Raw genomic sequence first — 17666 nt, 5'->3', positions numbered from 1 at the left:
TCTCTTCATCTACTCTTTTCACCCTGGACTTTATTACAATTGGCAAAATTTTCATATCAGTTTTCTCTAATATTTTATCAACTTATTACATTGTTTTTATTCATTTGTATTTCCATTTTCTCATGCGTTTTAAATTGCCATTTGAGGCTACATTTTCTATTCATTTGTGAAGTTAAATGTAGTAAATTCTACTCTAGCATAAAGTAGTAATTCTTTTAGCAATGAAATTTGGTACAGTAGTCATATCAGCTGAGTAGAATTTTCTTAGAATGTTAAAAAAAAGAATGGTGTAATCTTCCAGTTCGAATTGTCCTGTGAATTAAGCTTACATGTTTTTTTTTTTAATTTTATTTTTTCAGTAAATCAGAAGGGTCAGTTGACGAGCAAGTGGACATCATCTTCAAGTTCCTGTGTGCGAAAGAAAACGATATTGTGAGACCCAGGATTTTGAATGTTAGAGGCAGAAATGTTACCTTCAACAAAACATGTGGCCAAGTTGCTGATTGTACTTTCCATGAATTATGTGAAAGGGTGAGTGCTACATTCATACATTAGAAAATTTATTTGCACAGTTATTATTTGTGTACTAATCAATTTTTTGAAAGTTGAGGGTAGTGCACTTTGAGAATGATTACAGCAGGAACAATGTTGATGAATGTATTTTTCAAATTCTTAGGGCTGGGATGATAAAATAGGTATTTCCCTATGCTTTGCACAACACCATGAAGGCTGTTACGTTCCTTCTTACAGTTGTTACCCTATGCTCTTTCTGTCGGGGTTTTAGGACTCTTTAGACCTACACTGAAGCCATCTCTGGATCATGGAAACACTTGACACCATTGTATGGGTTTGACTGTTTATTGCCAAAATTTATTAGAGTTAATTGTTTGGTGAGAATGGGGAGTAAACCTAAATTTTTGATAAGAAATTTAGAAAATACTAAAATTTCATGTTATAGAATTTAGAAAGTCTATCAAATTTTTGTTTCACACAGGCGGTCCCCTTCCTATTAAACACAGGAAGTGCAAAGCTAAAACCTGTTCCACACAGGCGTCTCCTTCCTATTAAACACAGGAAGTGCTGTCCCTATAGCCTGTTCCACACAGGCGTCTCCTTCCTATTAAACACAGGAAGTGCTGTCCCTATAGCCTGTTCCACACAGGCGTCTCCTTCCTATTAAACACAGGAAGTGCTCCAATATTATCCAAAATTTGAGCTTCTATACCTAAGGGTTAACTCTCCAACCCCCTGGTGATTACATAATTTTGATATCATAATACAGTTTCATCCTTTTAAGTTTTTTATACATACGCTCATTGATCATTATACAATTTTTAAAAGTTGAGTTATAACTCATTTCTTTCTTTTATCTTGCTTCAGAAAAAATAAAAATTAAAGTTATCAGTTGATGCATGTGGTTATATACAGGTTAAACGCTTCTTTCATCTAAGCGCTGATTGGCGAATGCGTAATACAACAGTGTTACATTTCTCAACATTTCACATAAGATTAAAATCGTAACAAGGCGTATAGGGGGGTGTGGAGTTAGGGCCCCACATTTTCTTGATCACAGCCGAAGGTGGGGTGATGTGATCAGCACCATGCCTCTGACTGCCTTTACCCCTCAGAGCTATCTCCAGGTATGCATTTTATACGATGCTGGTTGGGTGCCGGAGCCCTTTCAACAGGTGGAAAAAATCCCGGTTCTTCCCCACTGGGATCAAACCTGGGTCTCTCACATGGTAGTCAGATGCCCTAACGACAGCTACTGCGGCTCATAAATAAGATTGGTTCATCCTTGTATCACTATCATCATCGAACACTGAAATTAGTTCTTATCTAAGCTGAAGTACTTTGTATGGAGATGAGTCTATTGAAGTACACCCAAATCTGATTTTTTTTACCATGCAAATTTTCTAGATCTAAAAGAGGGAATGGCATCTTTTACATGCAAATCTATATGTCAAGCCCCGATTGTAACATATCATTACTTGTCTACTTGCTAGTAATGCCATACTAGTTTTTTGCCTGTTTTTCATCATGGATTTCATCATTGTTATGCACAAATAGGTTAATTGGGACTATGCTACAATGTAAAGTGAGGCATGAACAACTGAAATTTGACCCACTGGGGATTGAACTTGAGACCCATTGAATACAAACTGCTTGGCTTCAATTTAGAAAAATAAATTCGACAACAAGGGAATTTTCAGAGTGAAGATGCAAATGATAAACAACACATGTTGAACGAAAATTAACTAATCACCTCACAACAGTTCACACTGAAATAGTGTGACATGTATAAGCTTGTTCCATTCTCAAGTGACATTTTTTCCTACATATCACGTGCAATTTCAGTGTGAAAGATGCTGAGAACCTCGTTCATGTAATGAATGTAATAACTGGCTCACTAAATGGATGACCATGAAATTATGCGGATGGCAGAAGTTCGTACTGCTGCCACATTGGAACACAACCCCCTAGGTTTGGAGGTTTAGGAGAATGAAAGATCTCGTTCTAGAGTTGCTCTTTTTAATCCATGTGATACAAACAACAGAATTTGCTCAAATGGTCAGTGATGACACAAAAGTGCCCCGGAGAGAAGTCGGTCTGATGCTCGAACTAGGCAATGCAACCGGTTGTGTTGCCACACAGTGCACGGGAACCAGCAACTTTTGTCCCCCCTCTCACTTTGCTTTTCCCATATCTGGCATCAGCACAATTCTGCCCAGCTGCCTATTTTCTGGCCGTGTGTTTAGTCAAGTGCATTAAATGGTTACTTTTCAACCTTGCCACCGAAGTTCCCATGTTCAGTCGTATCTTGGGCAGGTGTTCTCTGTTACTGTCCATTCATCAATTTCATCAGATCATCACTCATTCTTGTCACCACAGTTAGCCAAAAAGTGGCAGAAACAATATGTAAAATCATATACATCAATGTATAGAACTTCACTTATTCAATGGTGTGAATAATTTAGAAGACACCCAAGAGCCATCCCATGTGAAAATGGACAAACAAGGTTAATTTATTTTTATTGAAAGTATCACTTATTGTGTATGAATTTAAAGGGAAAACTATGTGGAATTATTAAACACTAGTTTCATGGCTTTTAAATAACTTACTGTTTGAAACATATTTCTTTTTATAGTAGAAGTGGGATTTTATGTGTGATGTTTCCACTTAATTTAGCTTCTTTATGATACAGTATTATTCCGTAAGAGAACTAATTTCATTCTAATTGTCTCACTTATTGTTGCTATATCTTAAGCTCTGAAGAATCCTACTTCATTCCTGAAGCAAACCTTATTTTTCATAACCTTTTCATTGTTTCATAATCCTACATGTGCATGATGTCACACCCGTCACAGGAAAAAAATGTTTATAAAAAAGTATGTAGTAATATTTTTAGAAACTAAAAGCATCTAAATGTCGAGTAAAGTTTGCTTTGTGAAAATAAAATGAAATTGTTTCAGTAAACCAATATATTTCACAGAGTTTTCTGAAAGACTGAGGAAGGTCCTAAAGTCAAGTCTCAGAAGTGTCATACCCGTCTCAATTATAAAAAAAACAAACTATATTTTCTGTAACTGAAAATTAGTATGAGGGCTATTTTGAAATTAAGTACTTTTCATCAAAGAAAATGAAATTACATGAATCGATAGAGTTACATATTTGAAGGTGTAAGAAAAAAACAAAATATTAAAAAATGAATGTAAATTTGTCTGAATATCACACCCATCACAATGGAGTTGTCCCTAAGCAAAATAATAATCCATGTGGTGATTTAATAGTCTTTCACACTGATACTGTTTGAAGGCAAAATTTATTTATGTGTACAAACATGTTTATTTGGACTGAGAAAAGTCAATTTTATTTCTTTCTTTCTGCAGCCACTAGGAGCAAGCGACTATTTACAAATGGCACAAGTTTTCCACACAGTAATTATACGAGATATCCCTCAACTTAGTTTGAAGACCAGGTCCCAATCAAGGAGGTTCATTACACTTATAGACACGTTTTATGACAATAAGGTAAGTAATATTGCTAGGAACACATTAAGTATAATATGACTGTGCAGCTAATTAGTCATAATGTAGTAGAGTAGTAGTCACTTGCTGCAAGAACTGGACCCTCCATTGTGTCTCTAATGTCGTTTTAAATGTTTGGCATATTATCATTGACTGTGCCGATTTTCCTTTCTTCAGGCAGACTTTTCATCTTCTCAACTGTTTGTCATCTCTGTTGGGAGATGACAATAATGTTTTAATAAACGTTTTTAGCTTTTCCACTGTCCGTGAGGAAGTTTTTAGTTTATTCTTACTTTTTAATGTGTTGTGTTCGTCTTTGTGCAGGTCCATTTACAACCTTGCACTTTTAACCTTTCTCTTTAACACCCCTTGTTTTAACATTTTAAGTAAACATTTTAGATAAAGGGATATTTTCCCTTGTACATTAAAGGGTTCAAAATGGCCATGTGTGCTGACGCACGCATCAATTTCAAATCAGTCAATCATAATGTACTAATTATGGGACAATGATAGTGATAGCATATTTGCATATTGAAAAAGAAATCAATTTTACAGTTTTTGATATTTCTATACATTATGGATGAACTGAAATTAAATTTTTACTGGATCTGATATAAAGTTTATTAATCTGGCGTTGGTCGACTGATGTCTAATGCTGATGGTCAACATGTTAGCACGACGCTAACACCTCCATTTTCTTCAAATTCCGTTCATCTTTTTTGGTTCTCAATATAATTTTTTGTTCATTATGTGAATATTCCACATTGTTGTTTCATCATGTCCAGTGTACTGTGGCCCATGAACATTTCTTTGAGTTTGGTCATGTTAACTCTGCATGACACTACACTGTCGGGCTTCTCCATATCATTCTCTTCTGAATAAAGAATATTGCCCTACTCCTCGCGTTCACTTTCATAGTCTCTGTCATCCATTAACCATTGCAATATATGAGCATTGCCCATCATGAAAAAGTAACTTAAACACGAGAAGGCAGATACAATTCACGAAAATTTATAAATGAAAAAAACAGTCATGAGCATCACGCTAACATCTGACAATGTGTTGACAGGACCATGGCACAGCTCCTAACAAAAGGGAATGCTCCACCCTATTATATTTTCCTACCTGTAACAAAACAAAAGACAGCTAGACTGCATCTCAAAGAGCTTTCGTATTTTACAACCGATATACGAGGGGGTATCAAAAAGTTTTGCCTGTTGAGGTATAATTTGATTAATAACGGAAAGATTGAAACAATGAACATACATATAGTTTGCCTGTAGTGTCCTCTACTCAGTTACCCTTCCACACAGTTGCCATCACATTCGATGCATTTGTGCCAGCATTTTATCCAACCCTCAAAACCAGTTTGGAAAAGTTCCACAGAACACTCCCTGCCCTACTGTTCAGACCTGTTTTAACCTTCTGTAGGTCATCGAATCTCATGCAACGAAGCACAGACTTTTGCTCAGACTTAAGTAGTTAAGTTCAAAGTGGGAGAAACCGAAAGTGTGGACATGACAAGGAGTGGCAGGCGATCAACATCGTTGACCGACGACAACCGCCACAGGGATGATGAGCTCATTCGAGAGGATAGACGCATCACCATCCAGGAAATTTCTGATGCACTGCACATGTCCTATGGGTTAGCACATACAATGATTGAAAGTTTGGGATACCATAAAGTATAAGCAGATAAATTTCAATATTAGCGCAGCGCTAACATGTCAACCAATGCTGGGTTGATACTGATAACTGATCCGATCTTCTACCGAAATTGGAGAGAAGGGTTGTTGAGAAACTATTACCTTTTCCTTTTGATTTTTTAAATATCTGCAAAAAATATTAAAAACCTAAAAATTTCCCCCCAAAACGTATTTAGCATATGGAAAGAAAAGTTTTTAACAGCGAAACATACATATTTATGCACAATGCCTACAATAGAAAAATATTTACCTACCATACTTCTCAGCTATGGTACTGATTGGCACATGCCATGCTTTTTTATTTTCAGATTAGAATAATCATAACTGCAGATGCACCACATCGTGAACTGTTCCTTACCAAAGCTCCAGAGAGTGAATTCTTAGATGAACACAGAGCCCTTATGGATGACTTGGGAATATCAGTGGGCAAAGGGGTATGTACCCAATGATATAAATCTACTGTACAATGTAATTTCATTAAGGAAACTCCATCCCCCACCACACTCTCAAGTGTTTAACAAAATATGTGAAAACATCAGTTACCAAACTCTGTGATATATAGGTATATAGTTTAGTCTGGCCAATTTCTCTTATGCTTTTCATGCTATCATTCAAAATAGAGGGCCTTCCCGATTGCGCAGTGGTAACGTCGTTGTCTTGTAATCAAGGGGTTCTGGGTTTGATACCTGGTGGAGGCAGATGGCACGGTTCGGATCTCACTTTAAACTGTAGGTCCAGTTCCGATTAACCTTTCTGTGCATAAAGCAGACTTAAAACAACAATTCATACATTCAAATCTGGATTTTATCTCCCTATCAAATGTAGATGGGTATATCTTCTGCAGATATAGTGATAAGACTTGGAAGATGAAAATTTATGAATGCATTGTAATTGACAATTTATAGATGTGCCAAAGTTCTTGAAATCTGTTATGTCGAGGGTTTGTCCAATGGTTAGGAGAGAGATTTGAAAACCATGGAACCTTCATTGATTGTGTCCTATCCCAAAAGCATTTTCCACTGAAGGAGAGTGCATTGCAAGGACACCATGGAAATTCTTTCTGGCAGGCAGACCCTTGAATAGTTCTTGAACGAAACCCACAAACGTACATGAGGGATGCATCTGAGGCTACAGAATTGTGTGAATTTTGGCCTCTCATTCCATTCAATCTATGTACAGTGCTTTTCACGGTCAACTCGTCCATGGAGTGGCGGCTGATGTGCCAGGCACTGAGAGTGTGTGTGCCGGCAAACTGGATGCAACATCTGCATACCTGAAACAGCTAGATATGTAATGAAATAACCTAATATAATTACATGGACAGTTACAATTAAAATGAGCACGTACCTTGTTACAAGAAGTGTTGGAAATGTTCTCCTGCTTCCACACATTTACGGCATATTTGTAGGAAATTCTCACTAACACGTATCAGTTCCTCTTCCGAGATTGCTTCAATTCCTCTCCTGATGTTTCCTTTCAATTTTTCTAATGTATGGGGACTTTGACATACACCTTATTTTTAAACTTGCTTCCAGAGGTAAAATTCACATACAGTGCAAGGCGCCAGATAAATTTTTGAGGAGTATGTTCCAATCGTGCTCCAGTTTTGTCTACTTCTCCTTAGTAACCACACACTGTTTCACCATTCACTTCTTATCAAGAACAAACCTGTTTCATGAAAATTGAAATATGAGTAAGTTTGGAGTGCTGTATCTTTCGAAAGCAACAATATCCCAAACTTTTGTTTTGGTATACTGTTAACATAAGACTGTTTGCTTGTATACATTCAATTGTTTTGATGAGCATTGTTGCTTACCATTGTTATGCGACAACAAAGAATGTCCAAAATACAGTTTTTGCCTGTTTTCAGCCCTTAATATTTTGGTTAAGCAACACTACCCCAAAATTTTGTATACTGGGAATGGAAACTCACTATTAGGACAAGCTGCCTTATATAGCACATTACTTGGATATTGACGCTGGTATGACCTTTAACTTGGACATTTTCTATAGGGCAGGAAAGAAATTTTCAGGGTCTCAGAATTGCAGAATATTAATTTCTCATGACCTACTTCGACATAAAAAATCAAGCCAAGCAAAAAATCCAAGTATCTCACTTTGTTCGAATTTCAAAATAATGGCTTTTAAGCCTTGTAAAATGGTAGTTCATCAGCAAGACTTCTCCGTTAATCTCAGCTTATTACAGCATCTTGCTGCTGCTGATCCAGAAGCACTTTGATGTCAATAAACTCCGATCATTCACTGCACTCATCATGTTAGTACTCCCCACCTTCGAATTCTGGTATATACCTATGTTAAAAAAATGAGTGTGAGCAAAGAAAAAACCCTTAAATCCAATTAAATATACAAAAAGGCTTGTTTAAAAGAAAAATACATGTGAACTTTGTGTAAATGATAAAGGAAATAAATGTTGAGTATCTGAACGAATTGGCAGTTTGTGCTTGCACTAAATGTCCAAGCCCAAAGTATTCAAATGCATGTGATGAGTTTTTGTCTTCACCATTACAATCTTATTGCATCCGTAGAAAAATGCATGTCATGGTAGTAATACAGAGATGAGAAATGGGTAGGCAAATCAAAATCTGAGAGTGCTTGAATTCAAAACTTGGAATGGTTAACTATCTTTCCCACATGATTCCTATGTCTCAAATCCAAGTCTCACTATTAGAGCTCCAATGCTGAACTTTGAACCCTGGTTTCAATATACGAGGGCTTGCTGAAAAGTAATGCCTCCTATTTTTTTAAAATTGGAAAACGGTTTTCATTTACTTGAATAAAATAAATGCAGGTAACTTTCTAGAACTTTATTGTCCATATCTACACAATTACCTTTCCACATAATTACTCTGGCATCTGCCAACAAGAGACCAGCTGTACTTAATGCCATCACTGTAGAATTGTTCATCTTGATGACGGAGCCAAAGCCTGACTTCTGTTTGCACTGCATCATAAGAAATAAAGTGAACTCCTCTCAAATGTTCCTTAAGCTTTGGAACACATCACCTTCAAGTTCATAGGGCTGAAGCAACTCTTGACTAGACTAATGTTCAGTCTCTTCTGTTTCATGTTGGGAGTGAGCTTCCGAGGCACCCACCGGGCACAAAGTTTTCTGTATCTCAGATTTTGTGATTATCGCCTGTACTCGCTCCCGTGATATGCCACACTTGAATGCGAGCTCTGCGTGGGTTATGATGGTTTTCTCTAATGAGTTTATCAACATGATTCTGATGACCATCAGTTGCAGTACGTGGCTTTCCATTTCATTCTTTGTCACACATGTTGAGAGTTCATTGGCTGGGGTTTCCACTATGAGCACGAATAGTCCAACATCATACAGTACTGAAGTCTACACATTCATCCCCATGAAAAGCCTTCATTCTCCAATGAATGTCAATTAGAGACACATTTTCTGCGGCACCAAGCTGCTTCAGGCAGTATGGTTACATGCTGTCATTTTTCTCGCTATAGTTCAGCACCTCCTGGTGATAGAAAATTGAAACTTGCAATGGAGAGGCGAGAAAGTCTGATGAGCACAATGCTTGGTTGCTCAAAATTCAAAATGTGTTTACACTGTAACAAAAAATATAGGAGGCGTTACTTTTCAGCATGCCCTCATACAAACATGTTAAGAAATTTGTTACCCAAATCTACCATTGTATAGTGTGTATTAATGACATTTTTACATTACACAGGGAAATACTGCCCCAAACATCTTCACTGGGGAAGAAGAACTGTTTGCCTTCGATCGAACAGTGTCCAGGTTGTCCGAGATGCAAACCAAAGAGTATTGGGAACAGTGGGACAAGAACACAGAACCAAAAGCTGTTCATGCTGTTGCCCAATAGTCAATTAGTTGACTCTGCCAATGCGTGTAATTATAGTGTACAGTGTGTGTATAGTGTGCTTGTAAAGTATTATTTTGTAGTGTGCTTTGTAAAGATGTTACGTTAAGTTATTTTTGAGCACATTCAGTGAAATGTAGGTTGTGTACTTTTTCATAGGACTTTTTTTTTTAATGTAAGCAGAATCTTAGTCTTCATTTATATAAATTGTAATGAAAGTTACTATGCAATTTCAGAATAATGCAAGTTAGATACCAGCTGTGTGAATTGATTTTTATTGCTTCTGTTGTTAAGAAAAATGAACTTAAATGTTTATGGAAGTTGTGTTACTTCCATTTCTTTTACACAGTAAGTCACAAGAGGTCTTGGAGGAAAATATGTGATATTAAAATTTCAGAAATGATATTTTTCTAGTTGCACAAATAAAAAAGATACTATAACTATGTGTATAATGGTATCATAATTACTTTGTAGTAACATTTAGTAATTATGTTAGCCACAATTGCCTCTTTGTTGATATGTTGGATTGAAGACAAGGGAAACTTTTTTTAAAATATATTTGCCAGATGACTATGTCATTAGCAAAATGCTCAAAACAATATAAGGGAGATTTTGGACCAAAGTGACACATGCACTTGGGAATGAGTCAATCAGAAAATAAGGTCTCGCACCATAGTGGCATCACAGGCTGCAGAAGCTTGCGTTTGATTGGTGAAATCCTCAAGCGATAGGCGTTGCTTCGGTGTGAATTCTCCCTAAAAGAGAACTCTGAATCATCAAATGTGGAATAATATGTGTTGCAATATTTTGATTTACAATACACAAATCTTGCAATATTTAAATGTGTACTGTAGAATTGATACCTTATAATACCGAATAAACTTAAATGTTCTCTTCATATTATGCATGCATTACGACAAACCAAAGAAATAAGCTAGAAACAAATGCATTTTCTACTTTATGGCTAATGTGTTGCTAGAAGCATCTACTAGATTTTCACTTTTCTCATGACAGTTATAATGTAGTGTGACAAGTTCCTTTCTTTAAATGTTAACTAGGATTTTGTATCATAATTATGCAATACGTGTGATCTTGTACATAGTTAATTTCAAATAAGAAAAATATAAGATACTCTAAACATTGTTAGTGCAACTGATTGTGTGTTAATTATCCTTTACATTAAAGAACAAATTTTAACTACATTCTATGTCACATTTAACTAGCCAGTTGCTAATTAAATGTATGACCCTGTGAAGATGATGACTAGTTTGTTCAACTATGGTGAATAAATAACATATGCCGTGATTAATCATAACAGTTACTCATAAGAACTGTATGATATTTTTGGCTCGTTTTAAATAAAATATATATTTTATATATATGCAGTGTATCTTTTTCCCTTGTGTAATCACCGACAATGTAATTGCAGGTAAAGTAAAGGCAAAGTTCCCATGCTCATTGCGCTGTGCCTTGAAGGCACATAGGAGGATATGAAGGTAGATGATGTGATTGGCACCTTGCTCCAAGTGCCTTTACCCCCCATGGTCACACCCAGATACCCATTTATTAGAGGCTGGGTGAGACCCCAGAGCCACTGTTATACAGGGACAAGGTTGGAAAATTTCCAACCTTAGATCACCCACCTCAGGAATTAATTGCTACCCGTATGGTATAGCTCTTTTCAGTTCTTACGGCGGGCACTCTAGAACCTGGCAGGGGAAGTGGAGAGCGGGGATTACTCAACAGACCAACCAGACAACAGCAGTGGCGCCGAGAGACACAATGCGGCCGGAAAAAGCACTACGTGAAACTCGTTCTACTGGCTGCTACATTTCTTATCGCGCTGGATTGGTCGCTTCCCCACTCCCCACTTCCCCTGCCAACTTCTAGAGCGCCCACCGTAAGAACTGAAAAGAGCTATAGTCAAATGCTGTGCTGACTGTATACGCAATCAAATGGAAGGCCTCATCTCTTATACCCAAAGAAGAAAAGAACACGATATTGATTTGGAAACACCGCATAGTCAACCCCAACTAGAGGATTAGAGGAGAGTTGCACAGCTATCAAGGTTGCCAGCACCCGAAGAGAACAAGCAGTGTTAGCTATGACGTGTCTTCAAGGAAGTAACATAGCGCTTCGTTCTGCACCCATTTCGCCTCATAAAAATGATTTGTTGTTATTTTGAGCTCTCAAGAGCAGCTTCTGAGCTGACGATTTATTCCAAAAATATGTATTTCCTCCATTAATACATATTGGTGCAGGGTGGCCACACTAAATTCAAATTCAAATTCAAATTCTTTATTTGTGTGGGCGAGGTTCAGCCTGAGGCTGTTCTGCCACCTAACCCGTGTCATCGATTACATTTAAATTTACATTTCTTATGTTTACAGTATTAATACAGTGTGCAATAAACTGTATGATTTAGTTACAAAATCTATTGATAAAGTAATTGTTATAAATGTATGAATAAAATGATACAAAAATTGTGTAAAGACAACTACATAAAAATAAAATAAAATGAATAAAAAATAAATAAAAATAAAAACATGTAGACAAAATACATAACATAAACATACAAGTTACATCATAGTATTTGAACACAACCTCTGCTCTGCCAAAAGAAAATTCTTTACTTCATTTCGGAAAGATTCTATTTTAGATACGCTCGACATGCTCTTAGGTAGGGCACTCCATATTTTTGCAGCAAAATATGAAAATGACGACTGATATGCCTGTGTGTTGCAGAGTGGAAGGTTAAATTTGAAATTATTTCTTGTATGGTGGCTGTGAATACTGGTGCGAGGGATCAACATGTCTGCCAGATACGACGGCTTGCCAGATGTAATAATTTTATGTGTAAGGCAATATGTATGCAGTAGCCGCCTACGGTACATATTGAGGATATTCTTCTTTATGGAAGGTAAAATATGTTCACGTCTCGGGATGCAAAATATGAACCGCATGCACGCATTTTGGCATTTTTAAATCTTTGCTTGTAAAGTTTTATTTATTCTACCAGAGTACACTACGTCACAATAGTCGAGAAATGGATATATATAAGTGTTTCAACTGCTTGATTTCTGAAGATAATAGTTTGTTAAATTTAAACAAGAATCTAAGTGTTCCAAATGATTTATTGATTTGGCGGCTAATATGCTCATTCCATGATAGACGAGTGTCAAATATCAGTCCAAGACTTTTAACTACTTGAGCTCTAGGTATGACATCATCATTTATTTTAATTGTTGTATTAGTGTGCTCGACCGAACCAATAGCATTTCGAGTTCCAATAAATGTATAGCATGACTTATTAGCATGAATTTTAAGGCCATTTGCATCACACCATGTTTTTATCGCACCCAAATAATTACTTATGTATTCAATACTTATGGCAATTTCTGTTGGATTGAATGATTTGGTTAGTTGAGTGTCATCAGCATATGAATGTACGTTACAGTATTTGACAACTGAGGGTAGGTATGCAATATAAATCGTAAACAATAAGGGACCTAGTATAGATCCTTGTGGAACACCAGATGAAATATATAAATTATTAGATAATAAAGTAGGCAACAGTTTTACACGTTTATTTCGGTTACTTAGATATGAAAAATACCAGTTAAGGGTAGATTGTGAAAAACTGTAATATTTCAGTTTACTGAGCAGTAATTTATGTTGTACCGCATCAAATGCTTTGGACAGGTCCAATAATATGAATGCAGTGAGGAATTTCTTATTCATAGCCTGGAGGACGTCATTTGTGACTTTCAGCAAAGCCGTAGCAGTGCTGTGTGCCGGCCGAAATCCTGACTGTGAGGGTGGAAGAATATTGTTTTGGGCAATGAAGCTAAATGTCTGTTTATAGATTATTTTTTCGAGTAGTTTTGAACACACAGGCAGTGTTCATTTATCTCGTTCGCATTGTCAAACGTGGAGGGGAGATCATGTTTATTTGAGCCAATGCCTACAGATTTCAGCTGCTTCCATAAATGCTTTGGTTGTCTTGGTGTTTTATTGATGTTATGCTCAAAATAACACTTTTTTTCTTGCCGAATAACGGATGTCGTGAAATTTCTCAATTCTTTGTATTCTTTCCATGCAGATTCAGTTCCGATTCGCTTGAATTTACGAAACGCATTGTCCCTTAGTTTCATCAACAGCTTCACATTTGATGTAATCCACGGCATACGTTTGTTACGAACTCGTGTTTTACGAACTGGCGCGTGCTTGTCAAAGAGATCAAGTAAGTTGACATTGAAATACTCTACTTTCATATCCAAGTTATCGGTGTTATATATTTTTCCCCAGTTAATTTTTTCTGCATCCTTCACGAATTTATCATAATCAATATCACCGTATTTTCTGTGGTATATAATTCTGTTCACGCTTTCTGGTTTGGTATACACAAGTACAACGTGGGTCATTCTATGATCGCTATTGCTGACTGGCTCACCGACACCATGTTGGATTATATTTTGCATGTTGCTGACAAACGTCAGATCAATTAATGACTTAGTCGTGGAGGTTATTCTGGTCGGTTTATTGATTATTTGCATTAATTGAAATTGATTAAACAAATTTTGAATGTAAACGATGTCAGCACAGTCTGGATGTAAGAAATTAATGTTGAAATCTCCAGCTATAAAAAGGTCATTAACTAAGGGATACATTTCGGTCAATATATCTTCTAAAATTGACAACTGTGTATATGGAATATGCTTAGGCCTGTATACGGCACAAATACCGAGACGTTCCTTTTTTATTTCAACCGTAGCTGCAAGGTACTCAACGTCAAACTCTCCTTCGATTTCGAAAGACAACGGATGCAGTTTTAGTCCCTCCCGTGCGTATATGCAGACACCCCCACCCATGCTGTAATGGCGATCAGAGCGTATTAAGTCAAAACCTGCATAAAGGTCACAAATACAAATAAAAGTTTTCTGCTTTTTACGGTACTTTTGATCATTAGAAACTTATTAATATGTTTTTTTGATATAATAACAATTACACTTTGCTGATGTACAAGAACGTGACTGACATTTACGAAACTAAACTGTAAAATTATGCAGTTGAGATTAAAATAGTGAAAGTAGTAAACAATAATAAAAGAAGCAAAACACGTATATATCAAAGAAAAGAGGAACTTAAACATTTAGAAGCTACAACTTAAGACTAAATGTGTTCCCGATAAATAAAAATTATAAGAGTAATGTGAAATTTAAATTTTATGTTATGAAAGGTAAAAGAGATTTTAAAAAATGATAAAGTTTACGGATCACTCATATCTTCCCGGTAAGCGTTCAAAGTTCATCTAATTGCTTTCTGCAAGTGATGAAGTGCTTCACGTTTCCAATGTTTATTACTAGAGCCCGGAAGTTTGGCAAAATGCCTCTTTTTATCTACTGCATATATTGATAAAATTTTTCTGGATATACGTTTATTATGTTGTTTTGAATGTTTTGGAAGCCTTTTCATTTTGCCTATTTTGCCTATTTGGGACCCCACTGCCTATTTTTAATTATAATGCCTTTTTTTGCCTTTTTCAATGAAATATGACAATTTTTTTTAAAAAATGTGTATATAAATTATTTTTCTCCCAAAAAATGTTGTTGGCATTTATTTTTCTTCCGTTTATTATGTGAATAATTTTCGCTTTATTTAAGTAATATTGAACTCACGCATGTTTCAACATTGCTGAAGGAGAAAAGTGTGAGAAAAAAGTATTTCATACTGAGTTAGGATATTGCCTTTCGGTTAACATTTCTTGTGCATGATTGACTGCTGAAGTGGACAGGTTGATTTCGAACACAAAGAAGATATTTCTGAAATCTCCCTCTCAAACCCGAAAATTTCAGGAAGTTGCGATTGAGCTTAGTTTACCTCCACAACCAGTCTTGACGAGATGGGCAGCTAACAACCTTCAAAAAATCAGTGAGGTGATCGATACTCTTCCAGAAAATGAAGCGGCTTCAATTCGTGAAAGATAATTTTCTATTATGAAAAACATTCTCTCTGACAGACGACTAGCAATGAATGTTGAGAACTTAAAAAGCACCTTGTAGTTATGTGCAATCAAGACGGGAAAAATTGAAATGCTCTTCCCAATTTTGATTTTAACATTTTGCCAGAAATTATGGATAAAAGTAAGCGACTTCCAGATGTGCCTTTTTTCGGTTTATTTTGCCTTTTTTTCATTTTTAGTGCCTATTTTCCACATTATAAATGCCTTTTTGCCTGCCTATTTTCACAAAAATAAATGCCTGAACTTCCGGGCTCTATTTATTACGATATTCCCATCTTGGGTCCAACAGTTCTTGTAATTGTATTTGCTCGTCGCCAGTTTCAGAAGCTCGAGACGTGCGCGGCAGAGATCTTCTGTGATGGTGATATTAGAACCCTTCAGTTTCCGTTTATTTCGAAACACACTTGCTCTCGCACGGTAACTAGTAAATTTAACAAGAATGGCTCTTGGCTTACCTCCGTTCTTCTGTCCTCCTACCCTGTGGCTTATTCAAATATCAGCATGCTGGATTTTGATGCCCAGTTGCTCTTCAAACAAGGCGGTTGCTTTTGTTATCGGTATTCTTGTTGGAAGTTTCGGGTATACCGAATATCCGGATGGAGTTCCTCCTCTGGTACTGCACTAGGACCATTACTATAAAATTGAAGTATAATTCCCAGTTTTCAAGGCGAACTTTCCAAAAAATCAAGCCTACAAGAAGATATTTTCTCTGTTTCAACCTTGCATATTACCGCCTCTCACCACCTCCTGCCCCCCCCCCCCCCCACGCACTCACAAATATGGTACCTTAACAATATAAAGGGTCTTTGTATGTAGTCAATGTATCCAAAAATTCTGGTTCAATTGCATTAAAAGGTCGCGTATTTAATGTAAGGTGTGGAGTTTACATTTGCCATTTCACATACTCAGACTCAAAATACATCTACAAAAAAGTCACAAATGTTACGGAATATACTAATCTACAAAAAATTGTTAGTTATAGAAGAATTTCAAACTCAAATTTACCTAATTAAAATTCAAGATATCTCAATAAACTTCCGTCTGTCAGATAGATTGTTTTGCAAAGGGCACTAACAAAGTAAACAGATTAAGATAATTCTGTTTTATTTAAACTGTGAAATACTTGCCTCAGGGCATTTATAAATCTGTATAAACTCAATTGCATTTGTATTAATAAAAGTTGCAACTTTTCATGACTACGGAGAAAAATTTATTCCTGGAGCCAAATATTCACGTATAATTCCCAGAATTCAAGGAATTCCCTGTGAGTAATCACCCTGTGGTTGTTCGTTTCTTTGTTTTTTTGTTATTGTGGTTATCATTATCTCTAAAACAAGTATAAAAAGAAAAAAGCAAAGAATGTCATTGTATTCATCAAGTGATAGCGATATGATTTGTACGACCATTTTCTTTCTACCTTGGTTAATTTAAATGACGAATGTGAATGATAGTGAGAAATAGACGAAAAGCACAATAGGGTCTTCAAGTAAAACCTAAGTTTCGAATTTAAATAGCACAGGAACAATTCAGAATGAAGCATGGTTTACGTAACAATTTAGGAAGTCCAATTTAAAAAAAAAAACGTGCATACACAGGGAGCAACACGTAAAATTCTTCTATAAACTATCTAGTTAATTTCTGCCAAGACTCCAAGAGAAAACTCAGTGAAACAAGTTTGCTTGCATTGCCTATACCTACGGCTCCATGTTTCAGTTTAGTGATGGCCTTGTCTGCAATGACCTTCCTTTCCTCTCATCACAATACTGGAGTAATGAAATGTTTCCAACTCCCTTCTGTAAAAGAAAAGGCCTTTCTTCTGATTCTTTCCGTACCACTGCAGCTCATAATGTAACTGAAAAGTAGTTCTTGAAATTTGTGAGAATTATTTACTCGAGATGTTAAAATTTTCAGTCAGCCATATTCTCGTTGATCATTGATAATTATCTGGTCAATAGTTTGTTCTGTTGTGAAGGTTAATCACCATTGCCATCATGGCGTAAACTATGGAGCTTGTGACAAAAGCTATACAGGAGAAACTGGGAGATA

General features: G+C 36.2%; 1 protein-coding gene across 3 annotated transcripts in view; it reads left to right on the top strand.

Annotated features, from left to right (window-relative positions):
* The window catches only part of LOC146002563 (putative ATPase N2B), a 68521-nt gene extending 57580 nt beyond the window's left edge, over positions 1-10941 (top strand). For all 3 annotated transcript variants that reach the window (XM_083140493.1, XM_083140494.1, XM_083140496.1), the window contains exons 4-7: positions 360-531; positions 3892-4032; positions 6044-6169; positions 9449-10941. In XM_083140493.1, coding sequence (XP_082996619.1) covers positions 360-531; positions 3892-4032; positions 6044-6169; positions 9449-9601 — 592 coding nt within the window. In that variant the 3' untranslated portion in view covers positions 9602-10941. The remainder of the gene's footprint in view (positions 1-359; positions 532-3891; positions 4033-6043; positions 6170-9448) is intronic.
* Positions 10942-17666: the final 6725 nt, after the last annotated feature.

The sequence above is a fragment of the Lepisma saccharinum genome, chromosome 18, assembly GCF_977018435.1.
Source record: "Lepisma saccharinum chromosome 18, izLepSacc3.1, whole genome shotgun sequence".
Taxonomy (NCBI): domain Eukaryota; kingdom Metazoa; phylum Arthropoda; class Insecta; order Zygentoma; family Lepismatidae; genus Lepisma; species Lepisma saccharinum.
This window is presented reverse-complemented; position numbering and strand designations above follow the sequence as displayed.